The 20,152-nt window shown below is 44.9% G+C and overlaps 1 protein-coding gene across 3 annotated transcripts in view; it reads left to right on the top strand.

Moving 5' to 3' along the window:
• Positions 1–20,152, top strand: part of LOC134355063 (guanine nucleotide-binding protein G(I)/G(S)/G(O) subunit gamma-5-like) — a 65,379-nt gene that overhangs the window by 33,642 nt on the left and 11,585 nt on the right. For all 3 annotated transcript variants that reach the window (XM_063064781.1, XM_063064783.1, XM_063064782.1), the window contains one exon: positions 17,622–17,774. In XM_063064781.1, the coding sequence (XP_062920851.1) occupies positions 17,622–17,747 (126 nt within the window). In that variant the 3' untranslated portion in view covers positions 17,748–17,774. The remainder of the gene's footprint in view (positions 1–17,621; positions 17,775–20,152) is intronic.

Here is a 20,152-nt window from a genome sequence, read left to right as displayed (position 1 = left end):
CTCCCTCTCTCATACACACGCATTCCCTCCCCATCTCTCAGCAGGTCAGGCAGCATCCACGAAGAGGAATACCTACTCAATTTTCAGGCCGAGACCCTTCGTCAGGACTGAAAAGGAAGGGGGTGGGGGGAGAGACACCAGAATAAAAAGGTGGAGGAATGGAAGGAGTACGGGCCAGGTATTTCCTCTCCTTCATAGATGCTGCCTGACCTGCTGAGTTCCTCCAACATTGTGAGTGTGTGTGTTACTCTGCTGGAAATCCAGAATCTCTTGTCTATATGATTTATTGCTCTCTCTCGCTCCCTCTCATTTCCGTTTTAAGCGCCTTTTCTCATCACCTTCATAACATAAACGCCCACTGTGTGTTTGCGCCTGCCATCTTATGAGCAGTCTCTCCACACGGCCCTTGCTTTGCATTCTAATTAATCTAACTGTATGGGGAAGCGAGTGTAAGGAGACACTAAGTCTCTAGGAAGTGTGTTATCCTTCTGAAGCTTTATGTCCAAAATCTTCCAAAAGTGTAAAGAAACTATCCTCTCTTGTTTATTTATAACTCCTGCCCTATTATTTAAAGTAAACTTTGAAAACAAACGGAAGGGTTCCTAAACTTCCGGGTCACTGTCTAACATTGAGGAGAGACCTTATCTCATTAAGAGTCATCGGGGCATTAAATATTAAGGAAGGAGCGTCCATTTGCTGATGGAGGGGAAAGAATAATGGGCTTGCAGGGTTATTTTTTACCTACTGTTTGTGTTTGGTGACTGGCTGGGGAGACTTGTTTCACTTTGTGAGATCAACACAGCATGTTACCCCGTGTCCCGTGTTGGAATCGGTCAGCGGTGGGATAAACCCTCGCGGGAGGCTTTCTCAGCACCGGTGACCTGCCGATTGTTAATACGTTCTGCCAGCTTTAAATTTAAACTGCAGGGCAGAAATCGCGAACAACAAGCTCTTCTTACGAGGAAGTATTCTGGGGGAAAGTTGAGCAAGCTAGGACTCTGGACTTGCAACATCTGCAGAATCTCTTGTTTTTTTAACTGCAAACTAGGGGTTTTCTGTTTGGAGCGAAGGAGGATGCGAGGTGACTCGGTAGAGTGGACAGCCAGAGACTCCTACCGCCTTGGGCAGTAGTTAATAGCAGGGTGCATAAAGTTAAGGTGATTGCAGAAGGGTGGGGGGGGCGGTGGTAGAACAGAGAACAGGAACAGGCCCTTCGGCCCACAATGTTGTACCCAACCGATTAAGTTCGTGCAGGCACGAGGAAATCTGTAGATGCTGGAAATTCAAGCAACACACACAAAATGCTGGTGGAACACAGCAGGCCAGGCAGCATCTATAGGGAGAGGTACAGTTGACGTTTCGGGCCGAGACCCTTCGTCAGGAGTAACTGGAAGAAGAGATAGTAAGACGAAGGGTCCTGGCCCGAAACGTCGACTGTACCTCTTTCTATAGATGCTGCCTGGCCTGCTGCGTTCCACCAGCATTTTGTGTGTGTCGATTAAATTAGTAATCAGAAAGCCAACTAAACTAATCCCTGCAACATACATCAAAGTTGCTGTTGAACACAGCAGGCCAAGCAGCATCTCTAGGAAGAGGTGCAGTCGACGTTTCAGGCCGAGACCCTTCGTCAGGACTAACTGAAGGAAGAGTGAGTAAGGGATTTGAAAGCTGGAGGGGGAGGGGGAGATCCAAAATGATACGAGAAGACAGGAGGGGGAGGGATGGAGCCGAGTGCTGGACAGGTGATAGGCAGAAGGGGATACGAGAGGATCATGGGACAGGAGGTCCGGGAAGAAAGACAAGGGGGGGGAACCCAGAGGATGGGCAAGGGATATATTCAGAGGGACAGAGGGAGAAAAAGGAGAGTGAGAGAAAGAATGTGTGCATAAAAATGAGTAACAGATGGGGTACGAGGGGGAGGTGGGGCCTTAGCGGAAGTTAGAGAAGTCGATGTTCATGCCATCAGGTTGGAGGCTACCCAGACGGAATATTGTTGTTCCTCCAACCTGAGTGTGGAGGAATATTGTTGTTCCTCCAACCTGAGTGTGGCTTCATCTTTACAGTAGAGGATAGACATGTCAGAATGGGAATGGGATGTGGAATTAAAATGTGTGGCCACTGGGAGATCCTGCTTTCTCTGGCGGACAGAGCGTAGATGTTCAGCAAAGCGGTCTCCCAGTCTGCGTCGGGTCTCACCAATATATAAAAGGCCACATCGGGAGCACCGGACGCAGTATATCACCCCAGTCGACTCACAGGTGAAGTGATGCCTCACCTGGAAGGACTGTTTGGGGCCCTGAATGGTGGTAAGGGAGGAAGTGTAAGGGCATGTGTAGCACTTGTTCCGCTTACACGGATAAGTGCCAGGAGGGAGATCAGTGGGGAGGGATGGGGGGGACGAATGGACAAGGGAGTTGTGTAGGGAGCGATCCCTGCGGAATGCAGAGAGAGGCGGGGAGGGAAAGATATGCTTAGTGGTGGGATCGCGTTGGAGGTGGCGGAAGTTACGGAGAATAATATGTTGGACCCGGAGGCTGGTGGGGTGGTAGGTGAGGACCAGGGGAACCCTATTCCTAGTGGGGTGGTGGGAGGATGGAGTGAGAGCAGATGTACGTGAAATGGGGGAGATGCGTTTAAGAGCAGAGTTGATAGTGGAGGAAGGGAAGCCCCTTTCTTTAAAAAATGAAGACATCTCCCTCGTCCTAGAATGAAAAGCCTCATCCTGAGAGCAGATGCGGCGGAGACGGAGGAATTGCGAGAAGGGGATGGCGTTTTTGCAAGAGACAGGGTGAGAAGAGGAATAGTCCAGATAGCTGTGAGAGTCAGTAGGCTTATAGTAGACATCAGTGGATAAGCTGTCTCCAGAGACAGAGACAGAAAGATCTAGAAAGGGGAGGGAGGTGTCGGAAATAGACCAGGTAAACTTGAGGGCAGAGTGAAAGTTGGAGGCAAAGTTAATAAAGTCAACGAGTTCTGCATGCGTGCAGGAAGCAGCGCCAATGCAGTCGTCGATGTAGCGAAGGAAAAGTGGGGGACAGATACCAGAATAGGCACGGAACATAGATTATTCCACAAACCCAACAAAAAGGCAGGCATAGCTAGGACCCATACGGGTGCCCATAGCTACACCTTTAGTTTGGAGGAAATGGGAGGAGCAAAAGGAGAAATTATTAGGAGTAAGGACTAATTCCGCTAGACGGAGCAGAGTGGTGGTAGAGGGGAACTAATTAGGTCTGGAATCCAAAAAGAAGCGTAGAGCTTTGAGACCTTCCTGATGGGGGATGGAAGTATATAAGGACTGGACATCCGTGGTGAAAATAAAGCGGTGGGGGCCAGGGAACTTAAAATCATCGAAAAGTTTAAGAGCGTGAGAAGTGTCACGAACATAGGTCGGAAGGGATTGAACAAGGGGTGATAAAACAGTGTCGAGGTATGCAGAAACAAGTTCGGTGGGGCAGGAGCAAGCTGAGACAATAGGTCGGCCAGGACAGGCAGGTTTGTGGATCTTGGGTAGGAGGTAGAAACGGGAAGTGCGGGGTGTGGGAACTATAAGGTTGGTAGCAGTGGATGGGAGATCCCCTGAGCGGATAAAGTCGGTGGTCTGCCTCTCGGACAGATTAACTCACGCAGATTTGGGTGTAGTTCTATGTGACTTTGACTGTTCTATTTATTATAAATTACTACGATTGCACATTTAGATGGAGATGTAAAGACTTTTACTCCTCATGTATTTGAAGGATATAATAAATAAAGTCGATTCAATTCACAATGGCCATATCCTTCCATTTTCCTCATGTGCATGTGCCTATCTAAACGACTTTTAAAAGTCCCAAATGTATCTGCCTTTACCACCACCCTCCACTCTCTGTAAGTAACTTGCCCCTCACATCTCCTTTGAAATTACCCCGTTTCACCTTAAATGCACGCCTTCTGGTATTAGACATCTCATCCCTGGGAGAAAGATGCTATCTGTTTACTCTGTGTCGCTTGTAAACCTGTAGCCCCATGGTAGTATAGCAGTTTGGGCAATGCTGTTAAAGCTCTGGTGTGGATGTTGGAGTTCAGTCCCAGTGTCCCCTGTAAGGAGTCTCTGTTCGTCCTCGCCGGTGTAATGTGTGGGTTTTCTCTGGGTCCTCTGGCTTCCTGCCACAGTCCAAAGATGCACTGCTATAGGTTGATTGGGCATTGTAAATTGTCCCGTGATTAGGTTAAGGTTGAGTATGGGTTGCTGGGCGGTGAGGCTTGAAGGGCCAATCCTATGCTGCATCTCTAAATAAATGAAACTTATGAACCCCTATCCGATCTCCGCTCAGCCTCTGCCATTCCAGAGAAAACAACCCAGGTTTGTCCATCCTCTCGTTTAAGAGCAGTTTGTAGGTGGAAATAAGGAGCAACAAGCTCTCCTTATGAAGAGGCATTATGGGGAGCTGGTGAGGGCTGCACACCAAAATGCTGGAGGAGCTCAGCCAGTCCGGCAGCTGGACTCCCGACGAAGGGTCTGAGCCCAAAATGTTGGCCATTGATTCTCCTCCGTGGATGCTGCCTGACCTGTTGAATAACTAGCATTTTAAATTTATTTATTGCAGTACAGTGCAGTCAGTAGGTATATGAAAGCCGGGGTTGATCAGGGCATCAAAGTTTACTGGGAGAGGGCAGGAGGATGGGACCATGATGGAACGGTGAAGCAGGCGCAAATGTGCACCACACTTTGTGTGACAAAGCTTCCCCCGGTGTCTCGTTTAAATCCCTCACTTCAGATCATAAATCTATGCCCTCGTGTGTACAAAGGGTCTCTCCAACATCTGTCAGTCTCAGCATTTACAAGATAATTCACTTTTTCTTTCCCTTTGCCTCCCACTCATTCCCTTAATGACTTCCCTCGGAAAATGTCTGCACCGTCCTCACAGCCCGTACAGTGCCATCTGCAAGCTTGGACATACGATACTTAATCCCCTCGCTAACAAAGTCAAAGTCGGGTTTATTGACATCTGCACTAGTGTGCACGCACAGCTGCAATGAAAAACTTACTTGCAACAGTATGACAAGCACAGAGTGTCTGATAAACACATTCTCAAGGGGAAAAAAACAAATTAAACATAAAATAAACACAATTTTTCCAAGACAGAACAAAATTAAAAATCCATTTAATGAGAAGTGAAAACTAAACCAACATACTGTGTACAGGCTGTATCACTGTCTGGTATGGGGGGTGGGGTGGGGAGGCTACTGTACAGGACCAAAAGAATTCAATAACTCTTCAAGATTTTCCAGGTTAACTGTTTGTCTTGTTTCCCAATGTACCATAGCAAACTTATCAACTCCAGTCGTCATAGTTTGAATTGGTTTAGAATAGCATCTGGTTTCAGATTGAATGATACCACTCTCAGTACGTATGATATCTCGATCTTAATCACCTGCGCAGGGAGTGAGAGGTGTCTCTGTGCAACATTTTGACAGGTGGTTTAAGATGGCGCTGGTGACTCGTGGCTGGTAGCTAACGAAACAAGGAAAGCAACTTTGTTAACCACACTTTTCTGGCAAAGTCATTGCAAGTAATAGTCTGCAACTTCCCTTTGGACTTGGGAGCAATTTGGTGCGGCAGAACCAAGGCGAGGCAAAGCGGCGAGCCGGAAGCCGAGAGCGTGAAGGGTTGGGCACAGGCCAAATGGAAGCTGTGGGATGCGAGCCCCAGAGCGTGCTGATGTTCAGACAGAGGTTTACAAGCCGAATCGAGGCGGCGAACTCCTCATGTCCAAGCGGCAGGACCTGTTGTTTGGACAGAGATTTAAGGGCCGGGCCAGATTGATAAGGTTAGGGCGTAGGGGCCTGAGGCAAAGTACGGGCTGATTAAGGTCACTGCTCCACAGCTTTTACTTGACTCTGCACTTAACTATGGGACTCACTTCACGGACTTCAAATCAGAAACACTATTTGCTTGCAGTTACTGTTTGCATGATGTGTTTTTTTTCTCTGCACATTGATAGATGGATATATAATTCATTCATATTCTTTTTGGGCTGTCTTTGTTTCAAGGCTGCCTATTAGGAGAGGAATCTCAGTTGTATAATGTATACATACTTTGATAAATATTTGAAGTTTGAACCCTGTTCCCTACGGGGTAGTAACAAGGAAGGGGGCATGTCCTGGGTGAGCAGGGTCTTAAAGATGGATGCTGCAGAACGCGTGCCGTGAAATTTGTTGTTTTGTGGCCGCAGTACTGTGCAATATGTTAAAAGAAACTATTAAAAATATAGGCTTGTAAAAATATTCAACCCCCCCCCAACCCCTTTGTTCACACAAATGGATATTACGATCAGGGGGTTTGATCAATTTAACTGAGAATTTTTATTTGTGAATCACATTCTCCTTTTTATCACAGTAGAGCCAGAAAATAGAAAATTGTAAAGCATGAAAAAGTAAAAATTCAAATACTGAAATGTCAGCAGTTCGGAAGTATTCGTCCCCCTTCGTTCAGTACTTAGCTGAACCGCCTCTCGCAGCTCTTACAGCCAGTAGTCTTTTTGGATAAGTCACTATTAGTACTCAGATTTGGGCAGTTTTGGTCTCCTTATTTAAGAAAGGATGTGCTGATGTTGGAGAGGGTACAGAGAAGATTCACTAGAATGATTCCGGGAATGAGGGGGTTAACATATGAGGAACGTTTGTCCGCTCTTGGACTGTATTCCTTGGAGTTTAGAAGAATGAGGGGAGACCTCATTTCGAATGTTGAAAGGCATGGACAGAGTGGATGTGGCAAAGTTGTTTCCCACGATGGGGGAGTCTAGCACGAGAGGGCATGACTTAAGGATTGAAGGGTGCCCATTCAGAACAGAAATGCGAAGAAATTTTTTGAGTCAGAGGGTGGTGAATCGATGGAATTTGTTGCCACGGGCAGCAGTGGAGGCCAAGTCATTGTGTGTATTTAAGGCAGAGATTGATAGGTATCTGAGTAGCCAGGGCATCAAAGGTTATGGTGAGAAGGCGGAGGAGTGAGACTAAATGGGAGAATGGATCAGCTCATGATAAAATGGCGGAGCAGACTCGATGGGCCGAATGGCCTACTTCTGCTCCTTTGTCTTATGGTCTTGTGGTCTATTAGCTTTGCACAATGTGATGGGGCAGGATTTGCCCACTCCTCCTTGCAAAATTGCTCTAGTGGTGCCAGATTAGTTGGGGAGCAGTGGTGGACAGCAATCTTGAGGTCTTGCCAGAGATGTTCGATCAGGTAAAGACCAGGACTGACTGGGCCACTCAAGGACATGTGATTTCTTCATTTGAATCCACTCCTTTGTTGCTCTGGCAGTGTGTTTTGGGTTGTTTTCCTGCTGAAAGATGGACCTCCCCTCCAGTTTAAGCTTCCTGGCGGAGGCCAACAGATTTTTATCCAGAATCTCTCTGTATTTATCAGCATTCATCTTCCCATCAATCCTGACCAGATTTCCTGTCCCTGTTGCTGAAAAGCATCCTTTTAGCATGATACTTTACAGTAAGAATGGTGCTACCTGGCTGACGTGCAGTATTAGGTTTTTGCCACATGTACTGCTTAGAGTTGAGTCCAGAGTGTTCCATTTTAGTCTTATCCAACCCAAGCCCTTCTTCCACATCTCCTTAGTATATTCTAAGTAGCACATTGCAAAGTCTTTACAGGCGAGGATATGCTTTTTATTTAGCTAACGGTTCTTCCTTGCCATTCTCCATAAGTACCCTTTTTTGTCCAAGGCCTTAGAGATTGTGGAGCCATGAACTTCATCTCCAGTTACAGCCACTGACTTTTGCAACTCACTCAGAGGGACTGTTGGCATCACACTAGTCTTTCTTACAAGTGCCATTCTTCTCCAGTGACTTAAGTTTAGAGAGGTGGCCTGACCTAGGCAGAGTGGCTGTGGTTTCATGTTTTTTCCACTTTTTCACAATGTTCTGCACAGAGCTCTGAGGTATGTTCAGTGCTTTTGAGGTGGTCTAGTATCTTGCCCCAGTTTGTGCTTCTCTATTATCATTTCCCTGACTTGTCTTGAATGCTCTTTTTTTTTTGGTTTGGTCTGTTGAAAATCTACCATACTGTTGGACCTTACAGAGAGAGGGGGTATTTATTCTTGTGAATTCATTACAAACAGGTGATCTTCCAATTTTCTACATCAATAAATTGGGTGACTTGCCAAGGTAATATACAGTATTGCACCTGAGGAAAGTTAGTGTAGTCATTAGAAAGGAGATGAATACTTTACAGCCTCACAATTTTGGTTTCAATTTTAGTAAATTTTTGACAGGTTTTGGAATATTTCTTTTGATTGGACATGATGCTTTGTAGATTAGCTCAAACAATCCTACTTCAATATATTTTAAATTTGGAAAACGAGACAGTACAATGTGAAAATAGTTGTGGGGGCTGAATACTTTTTCAAGGCACTGTAAGTTACAATAAGAAATTTATTTAAAAATATAAGCAGTGCAAACATAGAACTTTGACCTTCAACCTTTTACCTCTATATGCACCGTGTTCTGGACTTTGACTTTCGGCTTCACCTTCACACTCTGGCTTCTCAATTTACACGGACCTCCGACCCCAGTAACCTGGGAGGTCACCAACCCTCCTGATTCCCACCTGTACCCAGGACTCCCCACCTATACAGAGCTCCAATCCAGGACCGGTCTCTGATCTGGGGACCACTGATCTCCTTGGCATCTGCTAATACAACCTTCCAGGATCACCGATGTTCATAGAAACATAGAAAATAGGTGCAGGAGTAGGCCATTCGGCCCTTCGAGCCTGCACCGTCATTCAGTATGATCATGGCTGACCATCCAACTCAGAACCCTGTACCAGCCTTCCCTCCATACCCCCTGATCCCTTTAGCCACAAGGGCCATATCTAACTCCCTCTTAAATATAGCCAATGAACTGACCTCAACTGTTTTCTGTGGCAGAGAATTCCACAGATTCACCACTCTCTGTGTGAAGAAGTTTTTCCTAATCTCAGTCCTAAAAGGCTTCCCCTTTATCCTCAAACTGTGACCCCTCGTTCTGGACTTCCCCAACATCGGGAACAATCTTCCTGCATCTAGCCAGTCCAATCCCTTTAGGATTTTATACGTTTCAATCAGATCCCCCCTCAATCTTCTAAATTCCAACGAGTATAAGCCTAGTTCATCCAGTCTTTCATCATATGAAAGTCCTGTCATCCCAGGAATCAATCTGGTGAACCTTCTTTGTACTCCCTCTATAGCAAGGATGTCTTTCCTCAGATTAGGGGACCAAAACTGCACACAATACTCCAGGTGTGGTCTCACCAAGGCCTTGTACAACTGCAGTAGTACCTCCCTGCTCCTGTACTCGAATCCTCTCGCTATAAGTGCCAGCATACCATTCGCCTTTTTCACCACCTGCTGTACCTGCATGCCCACTTTCAATGACTGGTGTATAATGACACCCAGGTCTCGTTGCACCTCCCCTTTTCCTAATCGGCCACCATTCAGATAATAATCTGTTTTCCTGTTTTTGCCACCAAAGTGGATAACTTCACATTTATCCACATTAAATTGCATCTGCCATGAATTTGCCCACTCACCCAACCTATCCAAGTCACCCTGCATCCTCTTAGCATCCTCCTCACAGCTAACACTGCCGCCCAGCTTCGTGTCATCCGCAAACTTGGAGATGCTGCATTTAATTCCCTCGTCTAAGTCATTAATATATATTGTAAACAACTGGGGTCCCAGCACTGAGCCTTGCGATACCCCACTAGTCACTGACTGCCATTCTGAAAAGGTCCCGTTTATTCCCACTCTTTGCTTCCTGTCTGCTAACCAATTCTCTATCCACATCAATACCTTACCCCCATTCCGACACGGAGCACTTTGACCTAGACATGAACTCCTGCCCAGAGTTTTCACTTACTGCCGCTGATCAATACCCTCACCCCTCTGTCCCTAAATCCTAATCTGATCTCTAACTCCCCCACATCCCTATCCCTAAACCCTAAACCCTAGTCTGGCCCGTAACTCCCACATCCCTGTCCCTAAACTCGAACCTGACCTCTAACTCCCCTACATTCCTGTCCCTAAACCCTGGATCCTGATCTGACCTGTAACTGGAGTGATAATGCTGAAGATGAGGTAGCTGGTTCACAAGCAGAGGCAATGTGTCATGAGGAGAGGCTGATGATAGGGCAAAGTTGCAGTCAGCTGGATGAGTTGCAGTGTAAGAGGTGGACTAAATGAAAAAGGGTGAATACTGGACTGAAGGTGTTGTATTTGAATGTGTGTAGTATTTGGAATAAGGTAGATGTGCCTGTAGCATAATTGCAGATTGGCATGTATGATGTTGTGGGCATCACTGAATCATAGCTGAAAGAAGATTATAGCTGGGAAATTGATAGCCAAGGATTAGATTATGAGGATTATGCTGAGTGGTTCCAGCACTAGTCCCCTCACTCCAGCATTGTGTGTTGTTCATAACCGTGTCCCTCGTTCAAACTTCTCCCACTCGTGGAAACATCAACCTGTCATCTTCCCCTTTAATAAGATCTCCCCTCATGTTTCTAATCTCCTGGTATCTTGGGCCCAAGTCCATTTTCTCTGCTGGTTTCCATGTTTTCATGGTGCTGTTAACCTTAAGAGTGGGCAGGAAGATGAGCAAGGTTTGCAAGCTCACCTCTAACGCCCCCTCATCCTTGCCTCTGAATCCTAACTCCCTGCACTGTCCCAAAACCAGCCCTATGAACCTAAAGAAACAAAGTCTGAGCCATGACGTTGACCAACATCACAGTGTGATGCCATCTTGACAAGAAATCTGAAATTTGAGGCACAATGTTTGCAAGCCTAGGAAACCAGAGCCAAGGGTAGGAGGCCTGGAAGCAGGCTAGCCTGGGGCTGGAGGCCTGTGTTTGTGTGTTGTGTGTGAGACACAGAGGCCCAGTTGAAGCTGGTGGGACATGGATAAATTTACTTGGGGAGAGAGAGAGAGAGAGAGAGAGAGAGAAGAGTGTAAATCATAAACACAAGACATTCTGCCTGAAGTGACTGATTCTAAGGCGCCTGTAACCTGCCTTTGTTCCTTTTCCTGTCAGTAGAAACAATTCTGCCGGGCTTAGTAGCTAAGTCACACATGAAGGCCAGGAGGGGGACTTGGTTGTCAGAGGCCATTTGATATGTGCACCATTGGTAGCATTTTAGTAGATAGTGCATACTTATCCTCAGTACCTCCCCCCTCAACTATGACAACTTTAGGAACCAGGGGCAGCATCACTGGAGGGCAATAAATGTCTTCCAGCTGGTAGTCCTCTGCTTCCCCCACAACTTTGTTATTCTGGAGCTTGTGTGGTTCTGCTGAGCAGTGTGGCTGTGGAATGTGTGGTGACATTTGCAGGCTGCCCCCGCACATCCTTCGGTTGTGCTGGTTGTTATGTACAGTGAAATGTGATGTTTGTGTTTTGATGTATATGAGATCAGTACATCTCTGTTGTGCCCGGTGCTCCCGATGCAGACTCCCCCACGTTGGTGAGGCCCGTCATAAATATCTGTTTGTCCTTCCAGTAAACAAGTCCACCCCCCCCCACCTTCCTCTGTTCCCCCCTCTGACCTTCTACCTCTTCCCACTTGCCCATTACTTTTCCCCTTGTCCCCTCCTCCTTCCCCTTCACCTATGTCCACTCTCCTCTCCTATCAGATTCCGTCCTCTCCCATCCTTGACCTTTCCCACCCGCCTGGCTTCACCTATCACCTCCCAGCTAGCCTCTTTCCCCTCCCCATCTTCCCCCTTCCTCCTTAGACCTGAAGAAAGGTGTCGGCCTGAAATGTCTACTGTTTATTCATTTCCATCGAAGCTGCCTGACCTGAGTAACTCCAGCATTTTGCGTGTGTTGCTTTGAAAATGAAGCCCGCAGTTCGGCACAAATGTAGGGGAAAGTTACGCTAATGGTCCCCAGCTTGCAGTGGTTGGCTGCGTGCCTGGTGCTCTGTTGTGATGGAAGTGTTTTTCCTTAAAATGGTAAAGTCTGTTCAGAGCCTCGCTTTGTATCTCCTGAGCCACGAAGAACAGCCAACTTTACAGTTTATGTTTCTAGACTTCAGTTACTCAGCAGTTGCCATGGAATGGAAGGGGGAAGGGATTTCTAATTTCAATTTTCAAGAAGCAAGAGATGCACTCAGTGGCCATTTTATTTGGTACACCTGCACACCTCGTTAATGCGAATATCTAATCAGCCAATCATGTGGCAGCAATTCAGTGCATAAAAGCATGCAGACTTGGTCAAGAGGTTCAGTTGTTGTTCAGACCAAACATCAGAAACATAGAAACATAGAAAATAGGTGCAGGAGTAGGCCATTCGGCCCTTCGAGCCTGCACCGCCATTTATTATGATCATGGCTGATCATCCAACTCAGAATCCCGCCCCAGCCTTCCCTCCATACCCCCGACCCCTGTAGCCACAAGGGCCACATCTAACTCCCTCTTAAACATAGCCAATGAACTGGCCTCAACAGTTTCCTGTGGCAGAGAATTCCACAGATTCACCACTCTCTGTGTGAAGAAGTTTTTCCTAATCTCGGTCCTAAATGGCTTCCCCTCTATCCTCAAACTGTGACCCCTCGTTCCGGACTTCCCCAACATGGGGAACAATCTTCCTGCATCTAGCCTGTCCAATCCCTTTAGGATCTTATACGTTTCAATCAGATCACCCCTCAATCTTCTAAATTCCAATGAGTACAAGCCCAGTTCATCCAGTCTTTCTTCATATGAAAGTCCTGCCATCCCAGGAATCAATCTGGTGAGCCTTCTTTGTACTCCCTCTGTGGCAAAGATGTCTTTCCTCAGATTAGGGGACCAAAACTGCACACAATACTCCAGGTGTGGTCTCACCAAGGCCTTGTACAACTGCAGTAGTACCTCCCTGCTCCTGTACTCGAATCCTCTCGCTATAAATGCCAGCATACCATTCGCCTTTTTCACCGCCTGCTGTACCTGCATGCCCACTTTCAATGACTGGTGTATAATGACACCCAGGTCTCGTTGCACCTCCCCTTTTCCTAATCGGCCACCATTCAAATAATAATCTGTTTTCCTATTTTTGCCACCAAAGTGGATAACTTCACATTTATCCACATTAAATTGCATCTGCCATGAGTTTGCCCACTCACCCAACCTATCCAAGTCACTCTGCATCCTCTTAGCATCCTCCTCACTGCTAACACTGCCACCCAGCTTCGTGTCATCCGCAAACTTGGAGATGCTGCATTTAATTCCCTCATCCAAGTCATTAATATATATTGCAAACAACTGGGGTCCCAGCGCTGAGCCTTGCGGTACCCCACTAGTCACTGCCTGCCATTCTGAAAAGGTCCCGTTTATTCCCACTCTTTGCTTCCTGTCTGCTAACCGATTCTCCACCCACACCAATACCTTACCCCCAATACCGTGTGCTTTAAGTTTGCACACTAATCTCCTGTGTGGGACCTTGTCAAAAGCCTTTTGAAAATCCAAATATACCACATCCACTGGTTCTCCCCTATCCACTCTACTAGTTACATCCTCAAAAAATTCTATGAGATTCGTCAGACATGATTTTCCTTTCACAAATCCATGCTGACTTTGTCCGATCATTTCACCGCTTTCCAAATGTGCTGTTATCACATCCTTGATAACTGACTCCAGCAGTTTCCCCACCACCGACGTTAGGCTAACCAGTCTATAATTCCCCGGTTTCTCTCTCCCTCCTTTTTTAAAAAGTGGGGTTACATTAGCCACCCTCCAATCCTCAGGAACTAGTCCAGAATCTAACGAGTTTTGAAAAATTATCACTAATGCATCCACTATTTCTTGGGCTACTTCCTTAAGCACTCTAGGATGCAGACCATCTGGCCCTGGGGATTTATCTGCCTTCAATCCCTTCAATTTACCTAACACCACTTCCCTACTAACATGTATTTCACTCAGTTCCTCCATCTCACTGGACCCTCTGTCCCGTACTATTTCTGGAAGATTATTTATGTCCTCCTTAGTGAAGACAGAACCAAAGTATTTATTCAATTGGTCTGCCATGTCCTTGCTCCCCATAATCAATTCACCTGTTTCTGTCTGCAGGGGACCTACATTTGTCTTTACCAGTCTTTTCCTTTTTACATATCTATAAAAGCTTTTACAGTCAGTTTTTATGTTCCCCGCCAGTTTTCTCTCATAATTTTTTTTCCCCTTCCTAATTAAGCCCTTTGCCCTCCTCTGCTGAACTCTGAATTTCTCCCAGTCCTCAGGTGAGCCACTTTCTCTGGCTAATTTGCATGCTACTTCTTTGGAATTGATACTATCCCTAATTTCTCTTGTCAGCCACGGGTGCACTACCTTCCTTGATTTATTCTTTTGCCAAACTGGGATGAACAATTGTTGTAGTTCATCCATGCAACCTTTAAATGCTTGCCAGAACAGGGAAAAAGTGTGATCTAAGTAACTTTGGCTGTGGAATGATTGTTGGTGCCAGATGGGGTGGTTTGAGTATCTCAGAAACTGCTGATCTCTTGGGGCTTTCACACACAACAGTCAAACAAGAGATTACAGAGAATAGTGCAAAAAAAAACACAACAAAAAAAAATCCAGTGACCTAGAGTTCTGTGTGTGAAACTTTGAGACTTTTTTTTACCGTGCCCATGGTCTGCTCCTTATCAAATTATGGTATTGCTTTGCACTGTTGTAACTATATGTTACAATTATGTGGTTTTGTCAGTTTTAGGCTTGGTTTATCTTTTGTTTTCTTGTGATATCATTCTGGAGGAATGTTGTATCATTTTTTAATGCATACATTTCTAAATGACAATAAACGAAAACTGAACTGAAAACACCTTGCTGATGAAAGAGCTACACCCACAAAATGCTGGAGGAACTCAGGCCAGGCAGCATCGATTGAAAAGAGAAACAATTGACGTTTCGGGCTGAGACCCTTCATCAGGGCTGGTGAGGTCAGAGGAGAGTGGCTGGACTGACAGGAGGATAACAGGAACTCAAGTAACCACGCATTACAACAGTGGTGTGCAGAGGAGTATCCGAGAACACACAACACATTGAATCATGACGTGGATGGGCTTCAGCAGCAGAAAACCATGAACATTCACTCGGTGGCCACTGCATTAGGCACAGGAGCTACCTAATGAAGTGGCCACTGTGTGTGCATTAGCGCAGCGTGGAAACACTTTCTGTTATTGTCACAATTACTATGATGCAGTGAAAAGTTTGTCTTGCATACTGTTCATACAGGTCGGATCATTACACAGTTCAGCTCATGTTTCATGGACATAGTTTAAAAGGTATAAAAAAAAGACAAACTGAGTAACAAATTATATATTTAAAGGAAATACAGAACAAATTAGAACACTATCAATACTACTATGGTACTATAAAACTGTATTAGTTCCTAATAGTTCACAGCAGAGGAATTAATCCAGTGTACGCTGCCGTGTCTTTTGATCGACTGTAAATGAACAAAATCAGCACAGACACCAAGCGCAGATAATGCAGTGCCATCAATGATGGCATCCTCCAAATCTTCATTTTCATTGTAACGTTCAATTGTCAATACCTTCAAATTCTTTGGGTTTTGTAACTTGTCGAAGTGGTGAAATTATTTTATTTTCACTTCCAGCCACGTCATGGCATCTTCGAGCCTGAATGCTTGAAACCACAGTGAGCAAAACAGTTTGGAATTGTCTTACTGCTAGTTTCCTGCCACCTATCAGTGACAAAAATCACTGCTTTTTGAACACAAACGCGTGCAGCTGATGGTCTTTAAAAACAGTTCACTGTAAGCACAATGTAATTTCTAACAGCCACATAAGTGCACACGACTGGTGCTAGTTAGAAGCTGTTCAGCAACAGGCTCCTGTCCCAATTAAGTTGCACAGTGTTCCAAATAAACGAAGGGAATCCCAACTATTTTCTCAATTAGTTTTTGTTCTTTAAGAGTTGTCCCAAATGAGCTGCTGCCCCAATTAACTGATGGCCCAATATAACTATACCATACAGTGGGGAAAAAAGACTGAAAGACATCGCCTTGGTGCAAGTAAGCACAAAAGGAGACGGGTGCAGGAGGTGGTCTGGTGTGTTCTGTTGCTGAGGTAGGGTTCGGTTGTTCCAGTTGGTTCAAGGAACAAATGGTCGAAGGGAGGCTTCAGGCTTCTGTACCTACTGTCGGATGGGAGTTGTAAGAAGCTGGCCTGTATGGCAGGGATCCTCGATCATTGGTGCTGCCCTCTGAGTCAGTGTGTCTCCTCTAGGTGCTCTCAGTGGTGGAGAGGGCTGTGTCTGCAACAGACCAGGTTGTGCCCACTACTCTTCCATTCCTGTGCGTCAGACTGAAAAGGAAACATAATGCAGAGCTAGGAGAAAGTACAGTAGATGCAAGTGGTTAAACACAAAATGTTAGAGGAACTGGAGGGGTCAGGCAGCATCTGTGGAAGTCATTAAACAGTCGAGATTTCGGGTCGAGACCCTTCATCAGGACTGGAAAGGAAGGGGAAAGAAGTCAGAGTAAGAAGGTGGGGTGGGGGAGGGGGAGGAGGATGTGAGAAGGTGATGGGTGAGACCAGTTGGGTGGGGGCAGGGGATGCAGTAGGAGGCTGGGAGGTGATGGGTGGGAAGGGTAAAGGGCTGAAGGAAGGAATCTGATAAGATAGGATAGTGGAGCATGGAAGAAAGGGAAGGAAAAGGGACACCAGGGGGAGGTAATAGGCAGGTGCAGAGAAGAGGTAAAAGGCCAGAGTGGGAAATTGAAGAAGACAGAAGGGGGAGGCGGAAAATTACTGGAAGTTCAAGAAACTAATGATCATGTCATCAGGTTAGAGGCTACCCAAACGGAATATGAGATGTTTATCCTTTAAATAGTTGGTGTCTGGTATGTATCAGACTGCAAGTAGCTTCAAACGCCTGGGAGAGCACATCTTGCACAATCTCTCATGGCTCAAAACACATCCTGCAGGAGTCTGAAGAGAGCTGAACTCGCCTCCTTCTACCGATACACAGTAGAGAACAATCTAACAAGCTGCATTACTGCTTGGTAGGGAAATGGCACTGCAGGGACAGGAAGGCTGTACAACGGGTAGTCAAAACTGCCCAATGCATCACTGGCACCAGCAAGGATGTGTGCAGAAAAGTGCTGGAAAAAGGGCAGTAACATCATGAATGATCCCACCCACCCTGCTCATGGACGATTTGTCCCACTCCCATCAGGGAGGAGGCTACGTAGCATCCACGCCGGGACCACCAGACTCAAAACCAGTTACCTTCCCCAAGCAGTAAGGCTGATCAACTCCTCCACCCACTAACCCACCCCTTCACACCCCCGACCACCACTACTTTATCATTTCCTGTCAGTCACCTCATGTACAGATAATCCTGTGCCTAGCATCACTTCATAAATGTACAATCAATCTATATAAGCTATCTTATAATTATTGTGGTTTTATTATTGTGTTCTTTATCTTATTGTGTTTTTTTGGGCTGCAAAAGTCCCAGAGTAACAATTTTGTTCTCCTTTATACCTGTGTACTGGAAACGATATTAAACAATCTTGAATCAATTTAACTGTTGTTTCTCCTCGCCTCCCTCGCCCCCACCATCCCTATCCTGCCAATTATCAACCACAGGTATCACAAGCAGCCACAGACCTGAAGCAGTTTTGCCTGCAGAATGCACAACTGGATCCGTTACTGACAGGAATCCATCCAAACACCAATCCCTTCAGACCTTTCAAACCTTGTTTGATATTGTAAACGCAAATAGGATTCTTCTTTTCTTTGGTAAGTAAATATTGTGGATTCCAGTTAGTTGGAGCACATCAGGACCAGTTCATTTTGTCCCAATTAAGCGGCTGCCAAAGTTTCATGGCAATAATTCATAAGGTATAAAAAAGACAAACTACCATTTAACTGAGTAACAAATTATGTATTTTTTATGGTTATGGTTATTTAAGTGAAATACAGAGCAAATTAGAACATTATCGATACAAATCATCATCAACATCGTCATCATCAGGTGCCGGGCCCAGTTTGAGCTTTGACTGCCATGGCCCACACACTTCTGTTTCGGGTCAAATGGATCAATTCATTGGTATTCATTTCCAGCTCTCTGGCTGCTGTCTCCATCATCATTTGTCTTTGTCTTCCTCTTGCTTTCTTCCCTTCAATCTTTCCCATAATTACCATGCATTCTAACTCCTCTTTCCTAATCACATATCCAATGAAGTTACGTTGCCTTTTCATGATCTCATACATTATTTCTCTTTTTGTGTTTGCTCTGTTCATGACATCCTCGTTAGATATTCGTTTCGTCCATGATATTCTTTGCATCCTCCTCAAAAACCACATCTCTGCTGCTTCAGTTCATTTCCTCATGTTACTAGATATTGTCCAACATTCTGAGCCATGTAACATAACTGGATAAACGTAACATTTCAGTACTCTGAGGTGGGTTGTCATGCCTAGTTTAGTGTTGGTCAGTATACTCTTCATTCTCATAAAGGTGTCTTTTGCCATCCCTATTCTTCTTTTGATGTCCATGTCGCACCTGCCACCTGATGTCACCCAGCGTCCTAAGTAGCAAAAGTTCTGTACTTGTTTTATGTCTTTCCCGTTTACTTTCAGCCTGCAGATAGGATACTTTATACTTATCCAAAAAAGAAGGATTCTCTTTATCCAAGAAGAAGGATTCTCCTCCTTTTTGGATATCACCATACATTCTGTCTTTTTGTGGTTGATAGATGACCCATTTTTGCACTTTCTTCAACAACTATATACTTTATACTTTATCGTCGCCAAACATTTGATACTAGAACGTACAATCATCACAGCGATATTTGATTCTGCGATTCCCACTCCCTGGATTACAAATATTAAATATTAAAAATAGTAAAAATTAGTAAATATTAAAAATTAAAATTATAAATTATAAATAGAAAATAGAAAAATGGAAAGTAAGGTAGTGCAAAAAAACCGAGAGGCAGGTCCAGATATTTGGAGGGTACGGCCCAGATCCAGGTCAGGATCAATTAAGTTTTGTAGTTCTTCCTCCGTACTTGCAATTAACACAGTGTTATCTGCATATCTGAAATTATTGATGTTTTCACCGCCAACTTTGATTCCCAAGATGTCTCATTTTTTTGTAATATTGTTTCACTGTACACATTAAACAAGTCAGGGGAGAAAACTCACCCTTGTCTAACACCTCTCTTGATTTTCATAAACTGACTCACTTCTTCATCTATTCTTACAGCGGCAGTTTGTTCCTGGTACAGATTTCTGATTAGGCGGAGGTCTTTCGAATCTAGATCTAGAGTTTCCTGTAATATTTCAAATAACTTATTGTGCTTCACTTTATCAAATGCTTTTGTGTAGTCGATAAAACAAACAAACAGATCTTCTTGCACTTGAATAGCTCGTTTTGATAGTATCCTTAACATCAATATCATGTTTCTTGTACCTTTGTCTTTCACAAAACCACATTCTTCTTTACCTATTTCAGCTTGTGTCTTACTTTTAGCTCTTGTCATCAAAATTCTTAGAAGTATCTTAGTGGTATGACTCACTAAATTTATGGTCCTATGTAATTCACATTCTATTGCTCCAGGTTTCTTAAGGAAGAGTGATGAATACTGATTTTCTTTTCATCTCTTCTGGTATTATTCCAGTCGCATAAATGTCAATACAACTACTCTGTGTATAAAGAAAATTGCGTCTGATATTCCCTCCAAACACTTTAAATTTTTGATCTCTCTTACCCTGGGTAAAAGTCTGCTGGTAAGTCAGCGCAGGTAAACAATAAGTGCAAAACTATAATAGCATAGGTTGTGAGATTAAGATGTCTTTGTACGTGGTAGTACATGTTTTCAGCCTTTTGGGCAAGGCAGCAGGGGGAAGAGAATGTCCTGGGTGATTTTCTGGCTGATTTACTGAGCCATAAGACCATAAGATATAGGAGCAGAATTAGGCCATTTGGCCCATCAAGTCTGCTCTGCCATTCCATCATGGCTGATCTATTTCCCTCTCAGGCCCAATCTCCTACCTTCTCCCCATATCCCTTCATGCCCTGACCAATCAAGAATCTGTCAACCTCCACTTTAAATATACCCAATGACTTGGGCTCCACAGTTGCCTATGGCATTGAATTCCACAGATTCAAC

The sequence above is a fragment of the Mobula hypostoma genome, chromosome 12, assembly GCF_963921235.1.
Source record: "Mobula hypostoma chromosome 12, sMobHyp1.1, whole genome shotgun sequence".
NCBI classification, from domain to species: Eukaryota; Metazoa; Chordata; class Chondrichthyes; order Myliobatiformes; family Myliobatidae; genus Mobula; species Mobula hypostoma.
This window is presented reverse-complemented; position numbering and strand designations above follow the sequence as displayed.